The sequence below is a fragment of the Ictalurus punctatus genome, chromosome 25 (assembly GCF_001660625.3).
Source record: "Ictalurus punctatus breed USDA103 chromosome 25, Coco_2.0, whole genome shotgun sequence".
In the NCBI taxonomy this organism is placed as follows: Eukaryota; Metazoa; Chordata; class Actinopteri; order Siluriformes; family Ictaluridae; genus Ictalurus; species Ictalurus punctatus.
The window spans coordinates 3,179,228-3,205,605 of record NC_030440.2 but is presented as its reverse complement, the minus strand read 5'-3'; the positions used below and the strand labels follow the sequence as shown (position 1 = coordinate 3,205,605).

Here is a 26,378-nt window from a genome sequence, read left to right as displayed (position 1 = left end):
CATGAGTGGAGCTGCCTAATTATAAGGCGTTCACAAGGCACACAGTCAGACCTCTCGAGTGCTGCCGTGGCATGCGCCACCCCTAGACACTTCACACAGAAAGTGTGCACTACTCCCCGTGATGAAACGGAAGCAAGGTGTAACACACTTCCTGAATTCTCTCACTCATACTTTTCTCTCTTGCTCATTCTTTATTTTTCTTCTCTTTTTTTTTAAGGAATAGGAAAGTCCAGCGATTTTGAGAAAAGATAGAGAGGAAATGAAGCGTCTTTTTGTCTTTGTTACACAAACGTCATATCACCTGATCATGGCAGGCCTATAAATAGGCATGATGTTACACAAGCTTCAGATACCGGTCATGCAGGGGGGCGCTTTCCACAGCATTCAGCTAATGCAACGTGAAGTTCCCTTTGAAAGGGAACAAGCGTTAGTGCATCGAGGTGTAAAATACATTTGATGAATAACGATAGGAATATCTCCTCTATTTGCCTTCCTCTCATCAAGTCTCTTTCTATAATATAATTCATGCAAAGAATTCACATACAGTTTATATATAGTCAGTTGTGTAGTGGAGCTTTGGGGTAAATGATAAATGAGTTACTGTTATAATTTTTATTCATAATCAGTAAATATGAAATTCAGCAATCAATATTTTTAATAGAGATGCACCAATACTAAATTTCTCAGCCGATACCGATAGCCAATTATTCAGAGTGATATCGGCCGATGCCGATACCGATAGTTTGGTGGTTCTGCCTTTTATACCTTCTTTTAAAATAATAATAATTAATTCCACAATTCTGAAAGAAATGTGAATAAAAACTTTATTCTCTCCATTTCAACAAGTTGTTTCACAGTAACTGGTCTCATAAACTTCCACACAAGAGACATCTTTATACACAGCATGAAATCGATGTGTTTTCTTGCCCTCTTTTGATTGACAGGCTATAATTGGCCCTGATCATCGGATTTTTTTAAACTATCGGCCGATGGCCCATAGCGTGGAAAATTGGAAAATTTATCGGCTGATACCAATCTTTCAAATTTTTAACACCTGTCTGAGCCAAAAATTTGTCTTTGCTCTAATAAGCTTTGAACATAACAATAACATGAAATCAGTCATTACTGATTTTTTACTGTTTTTTTTGTATTTACTGCTGTGACCTTGCGGCGGCAGTACATGCAATGGTAATAGTCATTCTGGTTGACTACATACTGTACATATTATTTTAAAGTAATTTCCCTATTCATGAGTACAAATAAATCTCATGAATATGACCTATGTGTTATCAGCAATTTATCCGAATTGTGAATTACAAATGTTTTTATTCATAATTACATAATTAATTAATTATAATTACAAAACATAATAGCATAACATAATAATAACATAATTAATTATTCATAAAAACTCTCTTTGAGAGTGTTCTCAAAAAATCTCTTTGTTCTAATTGTATGCCATAGTCATAAGTATTTAAAACCATATGCCAAGCAGTTAGAGGAGATTTTATTATTTAAAATATGTAAATACACAGAGATCAGTGAAGGTCAAATAGTCTTAAGGAACAATGTTTTGAGTTTCTTTATACCATTGTTCCTGGATATGTAGGAAATTTAAAATGTTGCCATGTTTCTCTGTAGGCAGGTTGAGTATGTTGGAAAACAAGGAAGGTAATTGTCTGGAAAGTGAACTTCAACATCTGGCTAACTTCCTCAATTGCAGATAGAACAGCCTCAATTTACATTTCGGCACATAAATTAAAGCCCTCCTGCTATGAGGAAGCATAGTACTGTGTTTATTAGCAACAAGGAAACTGAATACAAAAGCCATATAATTACGATTCTGGTTGTGCTTTATTACGAAAGCACAACCAGAATCAGTTCAAACAAGTCTAAATTTCTATCCACAAAGTGTCATCTGGCTATGGATCTAATCAAATAGGTCAAATTGCCAGGTGAATATTATAATAAGATGTTGAGTGTAGGTGTGTCTTGGTGAGACTGATCATTGTGAGTGCTAGTTGCTGTGGCAGGTAGTATAGAGGGACACGTATCAAATGCAAGGCTGGTATTTTCTTTTTACGAAATCAAAATTCTTTTAAAAAATCTGTGTGATGTGGCAGGATTTACAGCTGTCAGGTTCTCTGTATACAACCGATATTACATTCTAACACCACTCAGGAGTAGATGACACTCTCACAGGCAAGTTTGAAAAAAAAAAGTTCACTGATGTCTTCAGTCAATTTTCCAAAAGTTTTCCAGACACCATGTATTCCCACCACGTGCCCCTTGTTTTCCATGCTCTAGCACACAAGATTCAGCTAATTAGCTAATTAACAGCCATTTCTGTGTGTGTATGTGTGCGTCTGCCAGGGTTGGGAACTAGTGCCATACACAATGAAACATTAAAACGATACAAAATGGCATGCTAGGCATGTTCACTAGGTGTCTGATGTCATTTCTGCCATTTTTGTTTGTTTGGACAATATAAACATAAAACCCATTTTCTTGCAGCCCACAGTGTTGCTTACGTGCTATAGTAATCATGGATGACTGAGCAATGGAGCACCTGCACTCCCACGTATATTGACGGGAGATCTGTATAATTATATTGATAAGTACAAAGTGCTTATGCATTTGTGTGGATGTCAGACAGCAGTAGGAGCTGTGATGAGAGAAATGTGTTATTAAAGGCACAATCTACAGTCAGTTAATCTCGCCATATTAATAACATTACCATAAAATATCTTTATGCGATTTCCACTGAAATACAAGTAAAATACAAGTAATAGGTGAAAATGATATTTTATCTTATAAAACCAGGTCAAACCTTTTTTTCCTCCTAAATCTCCAGTAATTAACAGGCTGTCACTTCAAGATCCCTGAGCTCAGATGGCAAGTAAACTAAATTAATAATTAATTACTCTATGTCAGTGTAATTTTTTTTTTTGCTGGAATTGAAAGAAAATAGTACTTTTAATAATTCCTTAGATTTATATAGTGCTTTTCTAGGCACTCAAAGCACTTTACGTTGTATGGGGGAATCTCCTCAACCACCACCATCCACCTGGATGATGCGACGGCAGCCATAGTACACCAGAATGCCCACCACACAGAGGAGAGGAGAGTGATGTAACCAATTCCAAACATGCAAACACAGGGCCATGGTGGGAATCAACCCCCCCAACCCTAGAGCTGTGAGGCAAACATGCTAACCACTAAACCACTAAAGACCGTGCACCCACCAAGATAGCAGTACAACATAAAATGAAAATCCAAATACAGAGCAAGACCGCAATAACTTCTTCTATCTTGGAATTATGGAGATCATGCGACAAATTATACAGTGCTGTGAAAAAATGTTCACCCCCATTCTGATTTCTTCTGTTTTTGTGTATATCTCATACTAATTTTTTTTTTCAGAAATTAAAATAAAATCTAAGATAAAACAAAGGCAACCTGAGTAAACACAAACTACAGTTTTTAAATGATAATGTTATTTATTGAAGTAAAAAAAAAAAAAGTTATCCAATAACAACTGGGCCTGTGTGAAAATGTATTTGCCCCCTGTAGTTACTAATTCCCCAAATCCATGAAACTGCATTCATAATGGGGTTCAGCTGGACTAGACACAACCAGGCTTGATTACTGCAAACCCTGTTCAATCACATCAACACTTAAATAGAACTTTTTCAACAGCATGTAGTTGGTTAAAAGGTATTTTGTTTGAAGATCTAAAACTATACACAAAAACAGGTGAAATCTTTTTCTCAACACTGTATGTTTGAACGGCTGCATATTAACTTTGCCCAAATGTCTTCTTAAACTACACTACAATTTGAAAACAGCATTTTCAGATTTATCCACTGGGAGAGCAGATTATAAACAATGGAAGGTGGTCAGAAATGCTCTGTTAATGTGGATTAGGCCTCAGTTGCACTATGAAATCATGTCCCTTACAGTAATCAAATTGTTTTAGCCTTCAGGGACTCTGAGCTAGTCTAATTGTATGTTCTCTCCTCAAAGACACCTGAGTCAGGTAATAAAGTCTGTAGAGAAATTGGAACAGAAAAATCAGCTTTTTGATGCAACTTAGTTTTCTGCTAGCTAGTTAGTAATCCAGCTATTTATTTAGCCCATATGTGTCAGTCCAAAATTAAAAGAAAACAGCCAGTGAAAATAACAAATTCACTACCCAATACACTCATCCCCTCGTGCTGCAAGTAGCCACTTATGTGAGTAATGATTTATATTTCCAAGTCATGAAGGGCAGTCAATAAGGTCTTGAAAATGTAATTAAAGGAAGGGTCCACCTAGACTTGTAAAAGAGCGCAATTGTTTACTATGGATTGTACATATCTATCCAATACCACTCCAAACCCAAACTGGACGCTGCATCATTAAGATGGCCCCTGCCAAATTTGTGTCCAACTATGGCTTCCAGGGGATTCAGACACTGAAAAATGAAAACGACTCATTTTGAGACACTGTTAATGATTTATTGGGAATATAAAAAGGAAGGGGTGGATTTTCAGCATTGTAGGGTGGTTGTGTGCACACACGGCCAACATACATTTATGTTCAAACGCTATGTAAAAGTGAATTTTGCATAATAGGTCTCCTTTAAAAAGGGCTTAGGGGTTTGTTTTAAGATCCCAGCTAATTTAGCAGGCTAAAATGAGAATGTCACACACAAACAAGCTAGTGATAATAATAATAATAATAATAATAATAATAATAATAATAATAATAATAATAATAATAAACTTTATTTATATAGCAACTTTCATACTAGGAATGCAACTCAAAGTTCTTTACAATCAAGAAATTACATGCACCAAGTTCTTTACAAGAAAATAGATATAGAATGAATATAAAAAAGGGATAGAATGCTAAAATAGAGTTAATACATAGCATGCCTAAAATCAAGTAAAATGAGAACATAAACAGGAATAGAATGCTATAAAATATAAAAAAGTTAATGCATAAATTCAAGTATAAAACATCGTAAAATGTGAAGCAAAGTGCAAAATAGAATTTCTGTAAGTCAAGGCTAAAGTGAAGAGATGATTTTTTAGCTTTATTTTAAAAATATTTAGCGAGCTGGCTTCCCTGATATCTATAGGTAGTGTGTTCCATAGCTTTGGGGCATAATTGACAAAGGCTGCATCCCCGATTTTCTTTCGGCTGTTGATGAGAACCTTCAGTGAACCAGCAGCAGATGATCGCAGCATTCTTGAAGACAAATAATTAACAAGGGAATGAGCAATGTAGCTTGGTCCTAGACCATTAAAGGCTTTGTATATAAGGAGGAGGACCTTAAAATCAATTCTAAATGTTTTTTTTTTGGAGGCCAGTAAAAAGTTCATTACAGTGATCGAGTCGCCTTGAAATAAAAGCAGGAATCAGTTTTTCAACACATTTTTGATTTATATATGGTCGTACTTTGGCTATGTTTCTAAGGTGGAAAAATTATGTTTTCATCACCTTGTTCATGTGGGACTTGAAGCTTAGATCTGAATCTAAAATAACACCAAGACTTGTAACCTCAGATTTAATCCAGGGAGTTAATTTACCCAGAATTTTAGACATCATTTCTCTTTTTGGTTAATGAGTAGGCCGATGAGTAGGATTTTAGTTTTGTCCTAGTTTAATTTCAAGAAATTATTGCTTATCCATTTATTTATTGCCAGAAGAAGAGGTAGTAATTGAGTTTATAGCTGCAGAATCATTTGGTTCAGCAGAGATGTATATTTGTGTATCATCCGCATAACTATGGAAACATACATTGTGCTTTCTCATGATGTCACCAAGAGGCAGCATCTATAATGAGAATAACAATGGACCAAAGCAGCTCCCTTGTGCAACCTCATAAAAGCCGTCACGTTTCTCAGACACATGCTCTCCAAGACTGATGCAGAACTTTCCTTCATTTGATGTATGTTTTGAACCAGTTTAACACACAGGCGGAAAGGCCAACCAACTTTTCAAGACGATTGATTAGGATGCCATAGTCTATCATATCAAACACTGCACTTAGGTCTAAGAGGACAAGAATTGAGACCATACTTTGAACATAGTTCAGTCTAAGGTCGCTGATCATTTTAGTAAGAGCAGTTTCAGTGCTGTGGTGTGTTCTAAAAAGGAGATTATTTGCACTGATTAATGGAAAGTTGGATATAGGCCTGTAGCTGGTCAGAGCATTACTATCTAGGTTGGGTTTCTTTAGTAATGGTTTTACAGCAGCTGTTTTGAAGGCATATGGGAACATTCCTGTTTGCAGGGAAGTATTTATAACCTTCAGGACAAAACCTGAAACACTGACAAAGACCCGCTTAAAAAATGCCGTCGGTACAGGGTCAATGAGGTGGAGGAGTTACATTCAGTGTTAGACTTGCAGAACTCAATTAATGTAATACAGGTGAATTTACCCATGGTAGCCGCAGGTCCATTAGTTTGCCAGATGGTGGGGGATGTAGAAAACTCTGAGCTGAAAAATGCAGAAGAACCAGAAACAGGGCAGAGAGTTAGAGGTGAACAATGGAAGACTGGCCTAAGCCCCAGTGCTGTGTGTTAGCAATCCAGCTAATGTAGCAGGCTTGACAGTGACAGTGCAGTGTGTGAGAGAAAACCTACTGTGCACCTATGGCAGTGCTTAGCCACAGAACCTGCTAATAGGTTAAAACTCTGATTAGAAAATACTGAGGGGAGGACCTGGCACAATGGGGAGAATGATGTGCAAAGAAGAAAGAGTTGTAAAAAAACAACAACAACAGAACAACAGTGGTATTTGTTGCAAATACTGGGTCATACATCACTTTGTGTCTTTGTCACAAAAAGTCTTGTAATGTGTACGCATGCACACAAGTAGGTATCCAGATTGAAATGGACTATTTATTTAATTCAAGTAATAACATTTTGTGATTTTGTGAACATTTTTCTTATGATAGGCTAGCTGATTTTAGTATACAGTTCATCCGGAAAGTATTCACAGCGCTTCACTTTTCCCACATTTTGTTATGTTACAGCCTTATTCCAAAATGGATTAAATTCATTATTTTCCTCAAAATTCTACAAACAATACCCCATAATGACAACGTGAAAGAAGTTTGTTTGAAATCTTTGCAAATTTATTAAAAATAAAAGACAAAAAAAAGCACATGTACATAAGTATTCACAGCCTTTGTTCAATACTTTGTTGAAGCACCTTTGGCAACAATTACAATTACTCAAGTCTTTTTGAGTATGATGCTACAAGCTTGGCACACCTATTTTTGGGCAGTTTCTCCCATTCTTCTTTGCAGGACCTCTCAAGCTCCATCAGGTTGGATGGGGAGCGTCGGTGCACAGCCATTTTCAGATCTCTCCAGAGATGTTCAATCGGGTTCAAATCTGGGCTCTGGCTAGGCCACTCAAGGACATTCACAGAGTTTTCCTGTAGACACTCCTTTGTTATCTTGGCTGTGTGCTTAGGGTCGTTGCCCTGTTGGAAGATGAACCTTCACCCCAGTCGGACGTCCAGAGCGCTCTGGAGCAGGTTTTCATCAAGGATGTCTCTGTACATTGCTGCATTCATCTTTCCCTCGATCCTGACTAGACTCCCAGTTCCTGCCACTGAAAAACATCCCCACAGCATGATGCTGCCACCACCATGCTTCACTGTAGGGATGGTATTGGCCAGGCGACGACTGGTGCCTGGTTTCCTCCAGACATGACGCTTGCCATTCAGGCCAAAGAGTTCAGTCTTTGTTTCATCATGGTCTGAGAGTCCTTCAGGTGCCTTTTGGCAAACTCCAGGCGGGCTGTCATGTGCCTTTTACTGAGGAGTGGCTTCTGTCTGGCCACTCAACCATACAGTTCAATACATACAGTACAATTCAATTCAATTCAATTTTATTTGTATAGCACTTTTTACAATAGACATTGTTTCAAAGCAGCTTTACAGAACAAATACAGGCCTGATTGGTGGAGTGCTGCAGAGATGGTTGTTCTTCTGGAAGGTTCTCCTCTCTCCACAGAGACACGCTGGAGCTCTGTAAGAATGACCATTGGGTTTTTGGTCACCTCCCTGACTAAGGCCCTTCTCCCCCAATCACTTAGTTAGGCCGGGCGGCCAGCTCTAGGAAGAGTCCTGGTGGTTCCAAACTTCTTCCATTTACGGATGAAGGAAGCCACTGTGCTCATTGGGACCTTCAATGCTGCAGAAATGTCTCTGTACCCTTCCCCAGATCTGTGCCTCGATACAGTCCTGTCTCGGAGGTCTCCAGACAATTCCTTGGACTTCATGGCTTGGTTGGTGCTCTGATATGCATTGTTAACTGTGGGAGCTTATATAGACAGGTGTGTGCCTTTCCAAATCATGTCCATTCAACTGAATTTACCACAGGTGGACTCCAATCAAGTTGTAGAAAAATCTTAAGGATGATCAGTGGAAACAGGATGCACCTGAGCTCAATTTTGAGTGTCATGGCAAAGGCTGTGAATACTTATGTACATGTACTTTTTTTATTTTTTATTTTAAATAAATTTGCAAAGATTTCAAACAAACTTCTTTCACGTTGTCATTATGGGGTATTGTTTGTAGAATTTTGAGGAAAATAATGAATTGAATTCATATTGGAATAAGGCTGTAACATAACAAAATGTGGGAAAAGTGAAGCGCTGTGAATACTTTCCGGATGCACTGTAAATGCCCAGTCTTCATGCTGTAAGCCAGGGCTATACAGCAGAGGCCTGTTGCATGTACCACTCGCAAAGAACATCAAAGCATTATCAAGCAATACATACAGTTTGTGGTACAGTAAGAGTGTGGTGTCTGGGTGTCATATTTTTAATGTGGGCTCGAAAGTCCATATCTTTCGTATAGATGGTCATCAGGAATAGTTCTATCCCTTTGAAGTGCAGTTCTTATTATTGGCACTCTGAGCTCCCCAGGGTTAACTTTCATGTGTCATATTTAACTCACTTTGCTCCCAGCTGATTGGTCCAATTTGTGTTTGAGTTCTCTTACCCAAAATAAAACTTGCTCCGGAGCAGGTTAACCATGTGGTGTAAGTTACCATGTCGATGAAACTCGCTAAAACCAATCCACCTTGTTGAGACAGAAAAAACAGGGTTTGTTCAAACTAAACACGAACTTACCTGGGTAGCCACCTAAACCAGCTTTGTGAAACAGGCCTCAGGCAGCCTCTATCCTGTCTCACCTGATTTCAATCTGAGCTTCAGAGTCCTGCCAATTTATATAAAGAATAAGAAACAGAAAAAAGTTGGTACAGTGGTCCATGGTTCGATCCAGAACTCAGGTTACTGTCTGTGCAGAGATGAGTGAAACTGTTACAGAAGATATATGAATAAATTAATAAAAGGTTGGGATTTCCAGTGTGTGCATTGTCACATTAAGGAGAAAATGCAGCAGAAGGAATACTGAAACCAACAGCATCATGAATGCCAAGGAGCTAACAAAACCAAAATCCCAGTGCCACTGACAGTTGATGCTTGTAGCATCTGTCAGAGTGTTATTTTGTACAATTAGCTGAAAACTTTTAGCAAGCTACAAAATAGGCTATAGTTCTTTGCACACTGGCCAAAAAAACATTTTAGTATAAAGTTTTCTCAGTTAGCTTTACTTATTAGAATGAACTCAAATATGAATGCTTGTGTTACTATGAATGCCTTGTTAATCACTGCACCAGCTGATGAAAAGGCAAAATCTGTCACTTTCCTTTATTGCTGTGTTTAAACGTGATTCATTTGGTTTCTATACAACTGCTGCATATTATTACAATATTCCTGTGGGAGCAGCAAAATGCATCGAACAGCAGATTACTGTCAGTGATGCCATTGCTGATAAGACTTTGAAGTAAGATAGAAATAAGCTGCCTAATTATCATCCTGAGTTGCAGCGATTTGAGCATAGGGCTTTTCAGGGATACTAGTAGTCTTCCATGGTCCTTTCTACACACTGTGCTATATTGTGGGTTTTTACACTATATCATCCAAATTGGCACTTTAGAAAGCTTTTAATCTATCAGGCTCAAACACTCACATACTGTACTTTTCAGCTTCCTTCATGAAGATAATACAGAGGACAAGACGCTAATAAGTGAGATAATAGGGCAACCACTAAAAGTCTATTCATTGCTGATGAGGGACTGGGAAGGTAATACTGATCATCTTTGTTCTGTATTAAATTAATCTCACATAAAATCCACATGAGTTACAGCAAAAGAGGATGATTTGAATGGATCTTACATGACAGCATTGTGAAGAAACGCTCTTGACTGAAACAAATGGGCTATTATAAAGGATATAAGCTTCATATTTCAATCTTAAACTGACACATGAATAAATAGTTAACAGCTTCCCAGTTCCATGTCATATTGTCACGTTGTAATAAACTCAAATGGACTGAAATTGTAAAGGCTTTGTAATGCATGAAGTCCAGTAACGACCTTATACCACATGCACATTTGGCCAGAAAATGCCTTAGCGGTGAAATGTGACTTGAGCCTGTAACTGACAAGGAACAGAAGAAAACTGTCCTAACCACGTAACAAATTAGGTGATTGTTTAGGTGGTTTTCAGACTGGGTACATTTGCTGTGGTTTGAATATGAGTGAGATTGTTTCTGCTGCCCCCACAGCATTGGTCTGGGTTCAGACTCACTTGATTTTATCGACCCCTGCTGCATTTGCGTTCATCTTGCATCGTGAGCATATATATATATATATATATATATATATATATATATATATATATATATACAGTATATATATGTATATATATGTATATATTCATTTTCACTTAGGGGTGTACTCACTTTTGTTGCCAGTGGTTTAGACATTAATGGCTGTGTGTTGAGTTATTTTGAGGGGACAGCAAATTGACACTGTTACACAAGCTGTACACTCACTACTTTACATTGTAGCAAAGTGTCATTTCTTCAGTGTTATCACATGAAAAGGTATAATCAAATATTTACAAAAATGTGAGGGGTGTACTCACTTTTGTGAGATACTGTGGGTGCTATTATGTAAAGCAGATTTTATGCATAACAGTGGACCTCTTCTGTGTGGACACGTGTGCTGTGGAAACTAATGGTGTTGTCATCGGCTAAAACATGCGCAGGTTAATTTACTTCCTGGACATGTGTGGACCCTTAGTACAAGTTCTCCCGTTCTCATTCACAGGAATCGTGGCTCAGGTCCAGTGCAACTGAACTCAGACCACCTCCTACAGGTAGTCTTGGGTTTGGTAGCTTCCCAGTTTGCATGACAGCTTTCACATCACCAATTTTTCATGCAAACCGTGCTCTCAGGGTTTCAGACTAAACTGCCAGTGTGAAAGGCCCCTTGGACCACTGCATCACTCAGGATCCCAAAAGGTTTTACCCCAGACTATAGCTTTTAAACAGCCATTTCAAATTTTTTTTTTTTTTTTTTTTTTTTTTAACTACACACATTGTGCCCATGACTAGAACACATCCTATAACCTATCACTCTTTGGCCTTATCTACATCAGATTAGAAAATAGTCACAGCTGTGTCACAACAGGAAAAATGGCAGAATATCCACGAAGGTATATACACAACAGCAGGAGATTTCCAAAGGCTGACTGTTCATTCACCAATGGCTACTTTGTTCAGCTCTTAAATTTCTGCAGATCCAATGTTGTGTATATGTGAATATTGAATAATTTGCTCAGTTCTACCACCTTCTGTCTTACAAATGTACAGGCCATCCAAACTGATTCCTAGCACTGAAACTAATCAGAAATCCCCCAAAGAGCACTGCTTCAAACAAGCATGTATCTAATCTATAATCATATTATCCCAAGTCTGATTAAGAGTACTGGAGAGTACTGTTTTTTATTTTATTTTATTTTATTTATTTATTTATTTATTTTTTAAACAGTTGCATGTTTGCATCTGGAGCAGCCTGTCAGCATGATACAGTATGCTAATGTGTATGATTCATGTGCTACTGCTACAGCCACATCCTACACATAAGTTTTCCTGCATTCTTTTAAAATGAACTCTAGAACTGTGAATGGTAAAGATACAAACAACAACAACAACAACAACAAAAAAATACAGTTATAGTGGTTCTGGCAAGTTATAGTAACTTTAGCCTGCATCATTCATGTGTTTTGAATTTTGATGTTTGGCATTGGAAATGTTTAAGAAACATTAATACTGTACATGATGTGCAAGCTATTACTGGAGGAATGGTCTACAATGGTCTAAACTATAATACACGATTACCACTAAATTTACACACAGAGAAATGGCAGAGCTTTTTTTCTATGCTATGATTATATGTTATAAGCAGAGAACAGTGTGTGTTGTGTTTTGTGTTTGTTATGATTCTTCAAATCACATGATTGAGGTTATAGAGCTCGGATTGAAGAGTCTTTTACCACTTACTATATGGAAGCAAGTGGTAGTTTGTTTGTTTGATCACTTATAAACCAGTCAGGTTAAATGCAAGGCATGATCTCTGGTCCACTTCCCCCATTTGCTAATCTCCTAAACGTTCTTTTTCTAAATTAACCATCATTGAACAGACAAAAACCCCTACATTGTGTTCCCATGATCCAGAACAACTTCTGTAAACTGATCTAAAATAATTAGCAAAAGAAATTTGAAATGTTTTGAAATCAAAAATGGCTGCCACACGGCAGTTTAATTCTCCAGATGTGACACATTTGTCACATAAATTAATCTCACATAAAAACCATTCGAGTAACAGCAAACAGGGATGATGTGAATTGACCTTACATGACTATTGTGGTGAACAGCTATTGACTGATAAAAATATGCTTGGTTCAGTAGCTGAAACTCAGAGTGGGTCAGACCCAGTTGGCGTACAGACTGATTACAGAGCATGTCATATGATATAGAATCTAATGATCCTGAGATTCAATTATAAAGTGTCATGAATAAACAAATAACAGCTTCCCAGTTCATCATCATAGTCACATTGAAGTCATATTTGCAGCACTACCTTGCTTTTTTTTCTTCTTTTTTTCTTTCTTTTTTTCTTTTTTACTGCTATATTACATTTAATTCCATTTAACAAGCCCTCATGACCTGTTTGTTCTTGGCTGAATCCCCATGGCTGTCTTAAAACTTTTCAATACATTTGCATTTTGTATTTACATTCAGTGCTTTGGCAGACATCCTTGTCCAGAGTGGCTTACAAATATGCAAACAGCTAAAGGTATGCAGTAAATTACTTGGAGAGTCTGTTACAAGATTTGTAATATACATTATGTGACCAAAAGTATGTAGACATCTGACTATCATACCCATATGCACTTGTCGAACATGCCATTTCAAAATTGCGCCTCTCCTCCAACTCCTTTCGCTTTATTGCAATAACAGCCTCTATTTTATTTTAATTTTTTTGGAAAGACTTTCCACTAAATTTTGGAGCGTGGTTGTAAGGATTTGTCCATTTAGCAAAAAGAGCACTAGTGAGGTCAGGCACTGATGTTGGATGAGGAGGTCTGGCACACACTTAGTGTTCCAGTTAATCTTAAAGGTGTTCAGTGGGGTTGAGGTCAGGGGTCTGTGCATGGACACTTGAGTTTTTCCACTCATACAGCTCGTCTGTATTGTTGGGTCTGGTGTCTCTCATTTTCCTCTTGACAATACATGTCAGTACAACAGTCATGTGAGTTGGCTGGCCAGCCAAGCACAGTAATACCATGGTCAGCAAACCAGTTACTAATAGTTTTGGCACTGTGGGCTTTGTTTACCAAGTCCTGCTGGAAAAGGAAATCAGCATCTCCATAAAGCTCGTCAGCAGATGGAAGCATGAAGTGCCCTAAAATCTCCTGGTAGACGCTGCATTGACTCTCGACTTGAGAAAACACAGTGGACCTACACCTGCAGATGACATGGCACCCCAAATCATCACTGACTTTGGAAACTTCACACTGGACTTCAAGTAACTTGGATTCTGTTCCTCTCCACTCTTCCTCCAGACTCTGTGTGTGCTGCCTGAGTGGTGTATGATAATATTGGACACATTGGATGGAGGTTTTCTATGGATTTTTTTCATACTTAACAAGTAAGGCATCTATTTGTTATATAAGAGACAGCCAGCTGATTTATTGCCTAATATCACCCTCTCTAGTGACTAATGGGGTGTGTTTGTTGAGTTATATGTATTTTTGCATTTCAGACTTAATTTAAATTGGGCAAGGGCAAGTGGATCGATGCATCTTATCTTGGTTTATGTAATTGTGACAGATTGGTGCCTATTTATTCTCTGATCCATTTTAGCCAGTGCAGTAGGAGCCTTTGTACATTTAAAACTCAGATTAGGTGAGAGTAAGGCATATCTCACCCTTTGTATGCTCATTTTATTGAAAGGTATGGATCTTTGTCTTTTTTTTAATCATAATTATTTTGCACATGTTTAACTAGTACCCTGTCCAGGGTGTACCCCGCCTTGTGCTCGATGCTCCCTGGGATAGGCTCCGGGTTCCCAGTGACCCTGAAAAGGAGTAAGCGGTATAGAAGATGGATGGATGGATGGATGGATGTTTAACTAGTGGATGTTTCATGTTTCTCTACACTTTATGCATTTCAGACTCATAAAGTTGAGCACTAAAAATTTTAAACAAAATAGATAATGTTGGATTTCTATATTGGGTATATTTTGTAAAGGCTTCCTCCACCTAAATGTTTTTACTTTTGTGACAGTGGTGGCTCACTGATTAAGTTCTGGTCTGCTTATCAAATGGTCTTGAGTTCAAATTCCATCACCAGCAATCTGACACAGCTGGCCGCTTGTGTCAGGCCCTTAACCATCTCTCCTCCAGGGGCCCCAGCTTTCTATGAAGCAAGACTAAATAAAGCAAGGAATTGTATTGTACTGTATATGTGTATATATGTGTTTTTCTGTTTCTAGCAAGTGAGCAATCACTAATAAGTTTGCAATAATTGATCAGAATTTAACAGAAAGATGACAGCAGAATGCCTCTGAAGAAAATATAACAGTTCCAATTGAGCTAAGGCCAAAAATGAGGCAAGAAAATGTTGAAAGTTGAATCAAGCCACAAATTCTTCACACATATTTATTTAACTATATTAAAGTTCAGTGTTACTGTATACAACTGTTACATACAATACATCGATCAGAAGTGCCAAATCTGGGTTGTTGTCAGTGAGGAATTCCATGAAATACTCTATAGCAGGCCTATTTAACTCTGTTGGCAAGTTGGCTGACTTGAAGAAAAACATTTGGATGGAGGGCCAGTCTCTGTTTATTTAAAAAATTTAAGCTTTAAATGTCAGATTCTTTTTTTGTCTGCGAAATAATCTACTCAAGTTGTCAAGTCCTGCTTAAGCATATCAAGTAGCAGCCATGAAACACAGAGTAGCCGTAAAACTCTATCTAGGAAAATTATTTTTCATCCATCCATTTTCTGTACCGCTTATACTACATGGGGTCACGGGGAGCCTGGAGCCTATCCCAGGGGACTCGGGGTACAAGGCAGGAGACACCCTGGATGGGCTGCCAATCCATCGCAGGGCACAATTGTGCATACACACACTATGGGCATTTTGGATATGCCAATCAGCCTACAATGCATGTCTTTGGACTAAGGGATGAAATCGGAGTACCCGGAGGAAATTCCCGAAGCATGGGGAGAACATGTGCACACTAACCCCTAACCCTGGAACCCCTAACCCTGGGGCTGTGAGGCAAATGTGCTAACCACTAAGCCCAACAAATATTTTTTCACTATTTTTACCCATCTTTAACTGAACCCACCAAGCAACTGTTGTACAATCATGCAAGAATAAAATGTCAATCTGAATGCATGTAGGTTTCTGATATTCTGCAGCAGAAGTATAAATGGCAGCTTGAGTGTGTGCATGAGGTTCTGGAAAATGAAAACGTGCTGTCTGTCTGTCTGTCTGTCTGCTGCAGGAGAGTTGAACATAACTCTGTGTTTAATCAATGACATCTACACATACTGTGAAAGAATGACAGACTGAGCAATGCAAAAAGACAAATAACAAACACGAGATTCTGCTTCATTATCCACAGTGACGGTGAAACAACAACCACGCAGCAGCACATTGTTTGTTCCTTCAGTTTCATCTTCTGTAACCATTGGCCTAATTTCAGCACTTGTTCTTCTCACAGTTTTTGTCTACGCTGACATAGAAAAAACATTTTGCTCATCTGCAGCACACTGAAGTGCCCTACAGTAAATACACCATGCATTTCTTGTTAGTTTTATATCATTTTTCTTACTAATTGGCAGCGGTCTGGTGGCCATTTGAGACCAAGTCACTTGTTGAATACCTCTGCTCTACATGTATGTTTTGATATACACACACTGACCACTTTATTAGGAACACGTACATCTGCTCATTCATGCAATTATCCAATCAGCCAATCATATTGCGGCTTTGACCATGTCATGGTCGTTTGTTCCCAACTTTGAGTATTTTGGGAACTGCTGAGCTCCTGGGATTTTTACACACTACAGTATCTAGAGTTTATACACAGTTTATTCATTCTTAGTTTACATTATTGTAGTTCTGCACATGTATTATTCCTTTTATTTCTCCAGTGACTAATTTCCTTAGATTTGTTTTGCATTGAGCATGATTTAAATAGTTTTGTGTTTCTAATCTCTGCTCTCTTTGGTTTAACTAATTAATAAATTCTCACACAATAGTGTCCACACGGGTTTTGGTTTGATCTCTGTCACATTGTGAAACTATTCAGTTCAGTCCAACGTATCAAACTAGTTTTGTGTAAGTCTGATTTCAGTCTAGCTTAAATGTTATAAAATGCACATTTCTCATTCACTTCATCTTCGTTTTGCAGATTGCATAAAAACCTTCAAATTCCAAATCTGTACCCACTCTATTGTCCTTCTTGTATGGCTCTATGTTTAACCGATGCCATAGTCCCCTGCATCTCTATTTGTAACAAATGTCATTGCCCTTATTTGACTGATCCTTGTCTTCTTTGTACGCAGGTGCCTCAGGATGAGTGGAGTGGTTACCCGGGAATTGAAAAGGATGAGGAGATCCCATGTCGGCGGATGCGCAGCAGCAGTTATGTGAAAGCCATGGGGGATGATGAGAGTGGTGAATCAGACACCAGTCCCAAAGCATCGCCTCAAAAATCTGTCCGTCCAGATGCCCTCATTCTCAAATCCGCCATCCACAGACCTCATATAGACAGCCAAAGGTAGGACTGACACGGAGGTTTCTCAGTCCTTTTTGTCGAGATCAGGTGAAGCAGACAAATGTTGCTGAAGCTTATTATGATTTGATTTTATGCGTTCATGCCAAAATCAATGGTCTTGCTGTGGCTGCAGATGTATGGTATGATTTAACGGGACTGTTTCATTTTGGGGGGGAGAGGAGTGAAAGATACGGGTGGACATTAGGTGTAACAGAGTAGCCTGAGGAGGCATGTTATGGTAGCAGTTACTATGACTTCTATCTGCTCTGAGAGATATTTGTGATAGTAGTTTGTTCTACAGACTAGCAGATTCAGCATCCTAAATGTGATAGGGAAATGTGCTTTCTGTGCTATTTACACTGCACATTTGAAGGCGATATGTTTTTTATTATTACATACAGTAGATGCATGCGTTATGTGTTATTAGATATGTAACAGGATATGCAGCATATATAGTAGAAAGTGCGATGTGTTTATTGTTTCTTGTTGCATTTTGGATGGTTGAGTTTGCATTTGTTTCAGTGAGACCTGCACTGGGATTAAAACTGTGCCGTGACGGATGATTTTGCTTCTTACAGCAAGCTGGCAGACACTGTTTGCCTTAGTGTGTCTACAATTATGAAAAGTGTTGTAGCCACCAACCATGCATGCGTGTTTGTATACCTGAAAGACATGCTGTTACATTAGAAAGGCATCGTATATTTTTAAGCTTTAGCCTTATGGAAAAGTGCCCCTTGGGGGTAAAATATAAAAAGTTCGATTTGATACATTCACACAAGTATAAACGTTTTCATGTTCAGAGACCAGAATATTAATGCCTATTAACAGTTCTTTTTCAGAGAACTTACTGTCTAGCTTGAATCCCTCTAGATGGAGAAATCCCTCAAATGTGAGAAACTTAGTCTGTTGAAGGCTTATATAATGGTGCTGCTGACTGGAATGGATCATTATCTCTGACCTTGCTGCATGGATTGGGTGGAGATATTTTTATGAAAGGTTGCAGTCTACAGGATATTGAAGCCTAGCTGGTAATTTGTCAGCAGTGACTCATCTGAATATTCAGTAGATCGGAAGTGACATGAAGCAAGCCAAGAACAATTCAGCTTCCCTGCCTCCCAATAAAGATTAATGGAGGAAGGTAACAAAAAGTTGCAATCTGACAAATCTTCTAAAGATGAGAGGAGACTTTATGAATGAGTTCATATTTATTGTTTGCTGTGGCACTATTTTAGAAAGGGCAAATATTACATTTAACCTGAATGATGACCTTGCCTGCCATGTGTACTTATATTGTGGGCTCCTATGACTAATAAATGCATAAATGATAAGCTAAAAAAAATTAAACAGTCAGTTATTTGGCTTTATTGTTTTGTTAATACATTTTGAGGCTGCACTGATTTATATATATATATATATATATATATATATATATATATATATATATATATATATATATAAAGAGAATGCAGCCTATTACTACAGTTGGAGAGACGGTGCTGCACAGTCTGGGTCTGACAGCCTGAGTTGTTTTAAAACTGAATCACTGCTCAGTTCCAAAAATAATTCAGTCCAAGCTTTCTAAGATGATGCAGTGTAGTCTAATTTCCACTAAATTTGGTCAAATAGGGATGATTCATTATAATCGCTGAAGTCAGCTAACAGTTTAAGTGTGATTTGAAATTTATAACAAATTGTCTGATCCAACTATTATCTGAAGAGTTGTTAAGGTCAAGCTGTTGGGAGACATTAGTGATTGCAACTTCACAAAAGTCACTAAACTCGGCTAAGTCACTAAGTAATTTTGCTAAAAGTATTATAAATGTTGTCTGAGATTGGATTGACCTTGGTGGAATATCCCGCTGTTTATTCCTCAGAATCTTTGCGTCTTTTATTAAGTAGTCCAGTAAATTTTTTTCCTTTTCATGATATACTATCAATACAGTATTATCACAGTGCTTCAGACTAAATGGCTATTTCTGAATGCTGTGGCCATATATTAGTCTTTGTGGTTAAGGTTTATGTAAACTTACACATGGAACTAGGTATCTAAGCTGAGTGAAGTGAATGGATGCTTTTTTTTTTTTTTCTTCCAAATTTCAGACCTTTTTTTTCAATAATTTACAAGAAATCAGGTTGGTGAAAAATAGTGTCATGGCCTGCAGTTGCCTGCTTGTTCCCTTCATTTAGCCAAGGCTACCACTTGCAAACAACGAGAGATTTGCGTCCCCATCCCGGTGTGTCTCTGGACCCAGTGACCTCCTACAACCCTCCCCAATACCGCTCTCGCAACCAGAGCTACATGCGCGCTGTCAGCACCCTCAGTCAGGCAAGCTGCCTCAGTCAGGTGAGTGTGAGCAGGTTCTCATATATACACACCTTTTTAAATGTTGATTTGGATAATCTAGAAACTTTTTTTTTTTATTATTAGCAAAGAATCATAATCAAAATGACAATAAGTCAGCAATGCATTAACACCTGCTACATGTGACTTGTTAATTACACTCAGCAGAAAACAGAACATTCCATTGTTTTTGGAAATATATGTTTAAAAAAATCAGTCTCACTGATCCAAAGGCCCTGATATGATGCTGATCCTAGGTGTGGAGTTTTAGATGTTTTTCCCATGCTAGTAGGTGGACTGGCTATGCTAAAATTGCCCCATAGGTATGAATGTATGTGTGAATGTGCATGGTACCCTGTGATGCATTAGCGTTCCGCCTCACGCACAGTGTTCCCCGGCTAGGCCCCAGATATACCAGGACCCTGTCCAGGATAAAGTTCTTACGAAAGACGAATGAACAAATGAATGAATTAATAAATCAGTCAATCAATGTTTAAAAAAAAAAAACTTCTCATAACTAACCTAGACTAATGGATAAACAGAGAATCTTCTTTAAAACACAATGAGATCTGTTACAGTGAACAGAATATTCCTCCTCTTAGAACTTTTCTTTTCGTTCTTCACGGTCACATTTTCTGCTCCACAGTCACGCAACAATCCAATGCTTCAAAAAAAATCACAAATGCATGAGTGTATAAATTGATCATTGAATTTATTTATTTATTTATTTAAAAAAAAAGATTTCAGACAGTTGCACATTTGATGATGTAAAATATTTTTATTTCCATTGTAACATCAGCTAGTTATATATTTATACTGCATGTAACAGGTTATCAGCATTATGCCTGCCCTTTTTCAAACACAGAATTAAGTTAAATATGAATTCAATTGCCATTAAATACTGACTGGATCGGGTTGACATTTGTATGCGATTACTTAGATACGCAATTTTCAAGAGGGAATTAGCAAGCAGCTTGTATGTGGTGATGAGCAAGATGATGGAGCCATAAAGTCTGTTTTGTTGAGATAAATTCAGTGTGATTTTAGTATTTGGATTTCAAAACTATTTGGATTGTTCCAAAGGTAGCTGTACATCAATATTACTGCTATGGCTGGTGTTTAATGAATTCAATTTTATAGAATTAATGAATGTGCTGTGATGAGGTAGAGACCATCTCTTTAAATGGTGCTGGTGTGGAATCAGGACATGTGTTGTCCTGATAATGTCAGGAATGTAGTTCTTCAGGAATAGCTTCTGCTGCTTGATACGTGTATTTTGTGTCTAATCACTTCTTACTTCCAAGCAGGGTCTTCAAACATGCTTTCCACACACACCACTGACTGTTACTTAGTGTGCAAATATTGTTCTTGTACTTTCTTTCATTCTTTCATTCTATATTTCAAATAGATAACTGCTGAAAAGCTAAATCTGTCCATTCCATTTTCCCTCCTGCTAACGCTCCTTTGTTTATTGTGCAAAGGGGAAGAATCAAAGTGAGAAAGAGAAAGGAAGAGGAAAAATTAAGGACTGCTATTCCTGTTTTTGTCTCTCAGGTGAGTGAGACTGAGGTCAATGGCCAGTATGAGTCAGTTTGCGAGTCCGTTTTTAGTGAAGTAGAGTCCCAGGCCATGGAGGCCCTGGACCTTCCTGCCACTTTCCGCACTCGAAGCCACAGTTACCTGCGTGCAATTCAGGCTGGGTATTCCCAAGATGACGACTGCTTGCCTTCAATGACATCCTCCACTGTCACTTCAACTCTCAGATCCACAACAGGTAAACCACCCCTCGATTCCAAAAAAAAAAAAGAGAAAAGGGGTTTAAGAGCACATATCCATCATACCGTCCGTACATCCTATGACATACCTAAATATGTACAGTGGGGAACCCTTGTGCTTGAGAGATGCTGGGATGTGAATGTTCCTAGTTAAGTCCTGTCCTTTTGTGTGTTTGTTTATTTGCTTTGACCTCTTTGTCCTCTAAGTGTTCAATGGCAGATGTCTCCGATTGTGTTTTTGCACGGCTGATGCATTATCCATTCCGGTGGTGACGAGAGTTAACCTGGGAAGGGTAGTTCACACAGATGGAGGTCCTCACAATGCAACACACACTCCTAAATATAGAGCATGCTTTCTTTTTTTTTTTTTTCAACATAAGTCATGTTTCACAAGTTTGAGAACATGCCAGAAACGTTTAGGATAAAAGAAACATGGGGGGGGGGGGGGGGGGATTTAGTGGTCAACAAGATCAGACGGAGACAGAGACCTTAACAGTGTACAGGTTAATGCAGTTTCTTTGCTTTGTTATTTAAAAATATGAGCACTATTAACAATGGTGTAACCTGCAGCTTACTGGGATGAGACGCTTCATTTCAATCCTCCGATCTGGTTGCACAAAGTAATTACAAAAATATGTAAGCATCTGAAGGCTGATTCTGATTGGAATTATTCACTGAGAAATGCACATAATGCATGTAAGTGGTTCTGAATATGTAGTTTTCCAGAATAATGCTTAAAACAATGCAATTTTTTCCCCATTAAGATGAATGGCTATTTAAGGAAGATAAAAACAGTGACACTCTAACTGCATAATTCATCTATGAAGAATGGATTTAAATAATAGAGACAACTTAGTAAATCATGAAAATGCATCATCTGAATTATTATATCATAAACTGTTTATCATGAAGCTATTTAAAGGTGCAAGACTTGCATAAATTGAGTATAAGTATCATCAATGGTTCTTTGTGCAAACAGTTCCACTCCCTGAACACACACTCATTAATGGTGCATCTGTGTACATTCCAAGTATAGCTATGAACCCTATTGAAACACTCTTTGATTATTTCAGTATTCACTGTCAAATATTGTAATCCAACTGGATTTTCTTCTCTGTATAAATAGGCATTTAATGCTCCTTGTTTTTGTTCAGTTTGTTTGTTTAATCCAAATGAACTTTGTAGTGAATTATCTGTTCATTCATTTTGATGTGGGTTTCCATTTTTTCCCCTTTTTTTCCTTTTTTTCTTTTTTTTTTCTTTTCCAAATGGAGTTTCTTTGATTGGATCTTTTATAAAACACCACTGGTTTAATTTGTCAAAACCATCACAACCAACCAAGTGACTGCAGCAACTGAGGATTAAGGAGAGTTTCCAAATCCCACGGTCATACCCTGCTGAAGCGCTTTCACCGTACAACGCTCCCTCTCGACCTTTAACATGTGTGGAATGGGTCACTTATATCTGTTTTATTCTGGTATATAACACATATAATTACACAAACTGTGTCCCTCTTTGGCAGCAAATTGCAAAGGAAGCTTTTGAGATATTCAAATGCTTTGATAAGTGGTTTGTATCTACAGTAGTCATGAAATAAAATGTGGCTGGTGATAGCTGAAAGTTGACGGATTTAAAAGTGTAGACGAAATCAAGATAATGTAATCCTTTTTTAATAAAGTCCAAATCTTAAAAGATTATAATAATTCTAATAGAAATCGGAAACTCAGACAACTCTTGCCCAATAACTTGTGTGCAGAATTAATTTAGGTCAAGCTTATGTGTTTTATAACGTCCCGGTAGCATCAACTCTGTCCCTCCTTGGCAGCAGCAAAGCTTTTGGGTGCCTTTTAACAATTTACAGATATGGTTTACGTCTACGATAGTAATCAAATCATAGGTAGGCTTCAACAACTGCCCACTGATAAGTGTGATAGAATAGAAGATCAAGATAATGTTATCAAATTCTTGATTTTCCTATAATGCCTGTAGTGCCACATTTCCTATAATGCCTGTAGGGCCTGTAGTCGTGAGCATAATTAGTTGGAGCTAAAAAGTTTGTATAAGCTAGGAGAAAGTTTGTATAAAATTGTATAAGGAAGGAGAGAAACAGAGCCTCTCCTTTGGCCAGCCAACACTACACAAGGAGATCCAGAGGAAAAGAGCAGCAGGAGGGCTAACTGCCACAGGTATTTTACTGCCAACACGCATACATATATCTATGTATATGTGTGTTTTTACACTGCCTTCTCGACTGATTAGGGACTAGCCTCATGACGGCTGCCATGTTTTAACACTAGATTAGGGAAAATAATGATTGCCCCAAAGCAAATTGAATCAAGCACTATGACAAATCTCTAACCAACTGGCGAAACCCTAGCGTTTCTTGTACTTGGGGGTAGAAGTGGGGGTATTGTGAGTTATTCGCTTTCTTGGACAACTGATTTGCAGTCCATTAGCATTCTTATATGGGTTTAATTTAACAGTGAAACTATTTTTCCCATTAGTGTACTGTAAATATTTTGGATCTTTAAATTGCTATTGCTGCAAAATGAATGAAATGTTCTCTCATTGAAACTGAAATGTCAGCATATTGTTGGTGTGGACGTTTTCAGCCATGTAGGACAGTGGGATTGCAGCCTCTCCCTGGTGCAGCCCTTGTAGGTCTTGTTTCACGCTCTGTTTACACCCCCACATCTCCACACGGTCCAATCGGCTTTACATCGGAAGACCTAATATGTTCAATAGGGTTCATATCTATTACTTGGGCCACTAACTTGTGATTGTTCGATTGCCTTTTCATCTTTTCTGTTGCACAAAAAAAACCCCCATAAAGTCTGAAAATCTGATGACAGTGTTTAAAACGATGTTGTTAAAGATTTAGCATTTATCAAAAAAAAAAATCTTTTGATTTTGGCACAATGATTATTATGATTATAAAAAATGGTGATGATGATGATTCTGATGATGATGATGATGATGATGATGATGATAATGATGATGATAATGATGGCAAATGCCAAGGGAACCCTGCTGTCCCTTGGACTGATGAAAAGATGGAAAGACATTTGGAGGCTAATGCTTGACAGGAGCGAGAAGGCAGTGTAAACACACAATACAAAGCCTACAGTATGTGAGTAAAAACAATCACACACCACCGTTTGCCAGCAGTGACAATATATAAAGCAGTGTGGCCAACTGGTAATGTCATTTAAAACCATTTTGCAACCAGTGAAGACAGTGAAGTCTTAGTGCTGGTTGTTATAGCAGGTCTACACAGCACTGATCACTTCTGACCAACAGTCATACATTTGCTTTGCCTCCACTGGAAAACCAGCTAAACACAGACAGTGTTATTCTGGATGAAACAAAAACAGAAAGAAAATTGGAACTTCCAAAAGATGCTTCTTTATTTATTTAATAATTGTTGCTAAACATATTAAAACTTGAGCACTGACAGAGTCAACTTACAAAGGAATGGAACAAAGTGCACTTTAAATATTAATTTATTAATTAATATTAATACAAGTTAAATATTGCTACATACTGTATGAGATCCTATTTTATTTATTTCACATCTAAATACTGTTAAAAAAACAAAAAACAAAAAAAAAACCTTAAATGGCATGAAGTAGCTTGCATGGATTATGTTTACATAACTTGGGTTTATAAGTGTTTGAAATTGACAGAGACGGCATACTTCAATCATTTTAATTATTGACTTGAAACTTATTTGAATAATTACAGCTGATGACAGAAGTGTCTATGCAGAGTTTTTACTCACATACTACAGGCATAGATACAGTCCCCTCTGAAAGTATAGGAACAGCAAGGCCAATTCTTTTGTTTCTGCTATACACTGAAGATGTTTGGACTTGAGATCAAAAGATTAATACAATATGAATGAGAGATCAGAATTTCAATTTTCATTTTCTGATATTTAGATGTGTTACACAACTTAGAACATGTCACCTTTTGTTTGAACCCACCCAAGTGATTAAAAATATTGGAACACGACAGGAGTGACAGAATTTTCTTGTTGCTCAGATGTGCCCTGTTAGACTGTTTAAACAATTGATAGCTCTGAGTGTATATTCTTGGTTTGAGCCCTGCTCGATGATAAACCAACATGAAGACCAGAGATCTGTCTATGGAAGAAACACAAGCCATTTTGAAGCTGAGAAAAGAGGGAAAATCGATTGGAGCCATTGGGCATAGTCAATACAACAATCTGGAATGTCCTGAAAAATAAAGAAACCACTGTTATACTAACAACCAGTCATTGAACCAGAAGGAAAACAAAAGCAGTTGATGACCAAGACATTGTGAGAGCTGTGAAGAAAAACCCCAAAACAACAGACAGTGACATCACCAACAACCTTCACAGGGGTGAAGGTATCACAATCCACCTTTCGAAGAAGACTTTGAGAGCAGAAATATAGCAGCCATACCACAAGATGCAAACCACCCTACTCAGTAGCAGTAAAAAATCAGAAGGCCAGATTAGAATTTGCAAAGAAATACAGAGTTGATTCACGAAACTTCTGGAACCAAGATTAACCTCTACAAAAGTGATAGAAAGGCCAAAGTGTGGAGAAAGAAAGGATCTGCTCGTGAACCAAAGCACAAGCTCATCTCTGAAACATAGTGGAGGATGTGTCATGGCTTGCATGGTTGCTTCTGGAACATTCTCACTAAACTTTATTGATGATGTGACTCATGATGGTAGCAGCAGAATGAATTCAAAAGTTTACAGGACCACTTTGTCTGCCAGTTTACAGAGAAATGCATCCAAATGAATTGGGAGGAACTTCATCATACCACAAGACAATGATCCAAAACACATAGTCAACACAACAAAAGACTTCATCAGGGGGAAAAACGTGGAACGTTTTAGACCGGTCAAGTCAATCACCAGACCTTAACACAACTGAGTATGCATTTCACTTCCTGAAGAGGAGGCTGAAGGGTGAAACCCCCTAAAACAAACAAGAACTAATAGAAGCTGTAAGGCAACCTGGAAGAACAACACAAAATAAG

At 37.9% G+C, this 26,378-nt stretch overlaps 1 protein-coding gene across 2 annotated transcripts in view; it reads left to right on the top strand.

The window, feature by feature from the left end:
• LOC128628635 (disks large-associated protein 2) overlaps nt 1–26,378 on the top strand; it is a 145,372-nt gene that overhangs the window by 103,296 nt on the left and 15,698 nt on the right. For both annotated transcript variants that reach the window (XM_053675591.1, XM_047150841.2), the window contains exons 3-5: nt 17,014–17,228; nt 19,413–19,569; nt 21,121–21,340. In XM_053675591.1, coding sequence (XP_053531566.1) covers nt 17,014–17,228; nt 19,413–19,569; nt 21,121–21,340 — 592 coding nt within the window. The remainder of the gene's footprint in view (nt 1–17,013; nt 17,229–19,412; nt 19,570–21,120; nt 21,341–26,378) is intronic.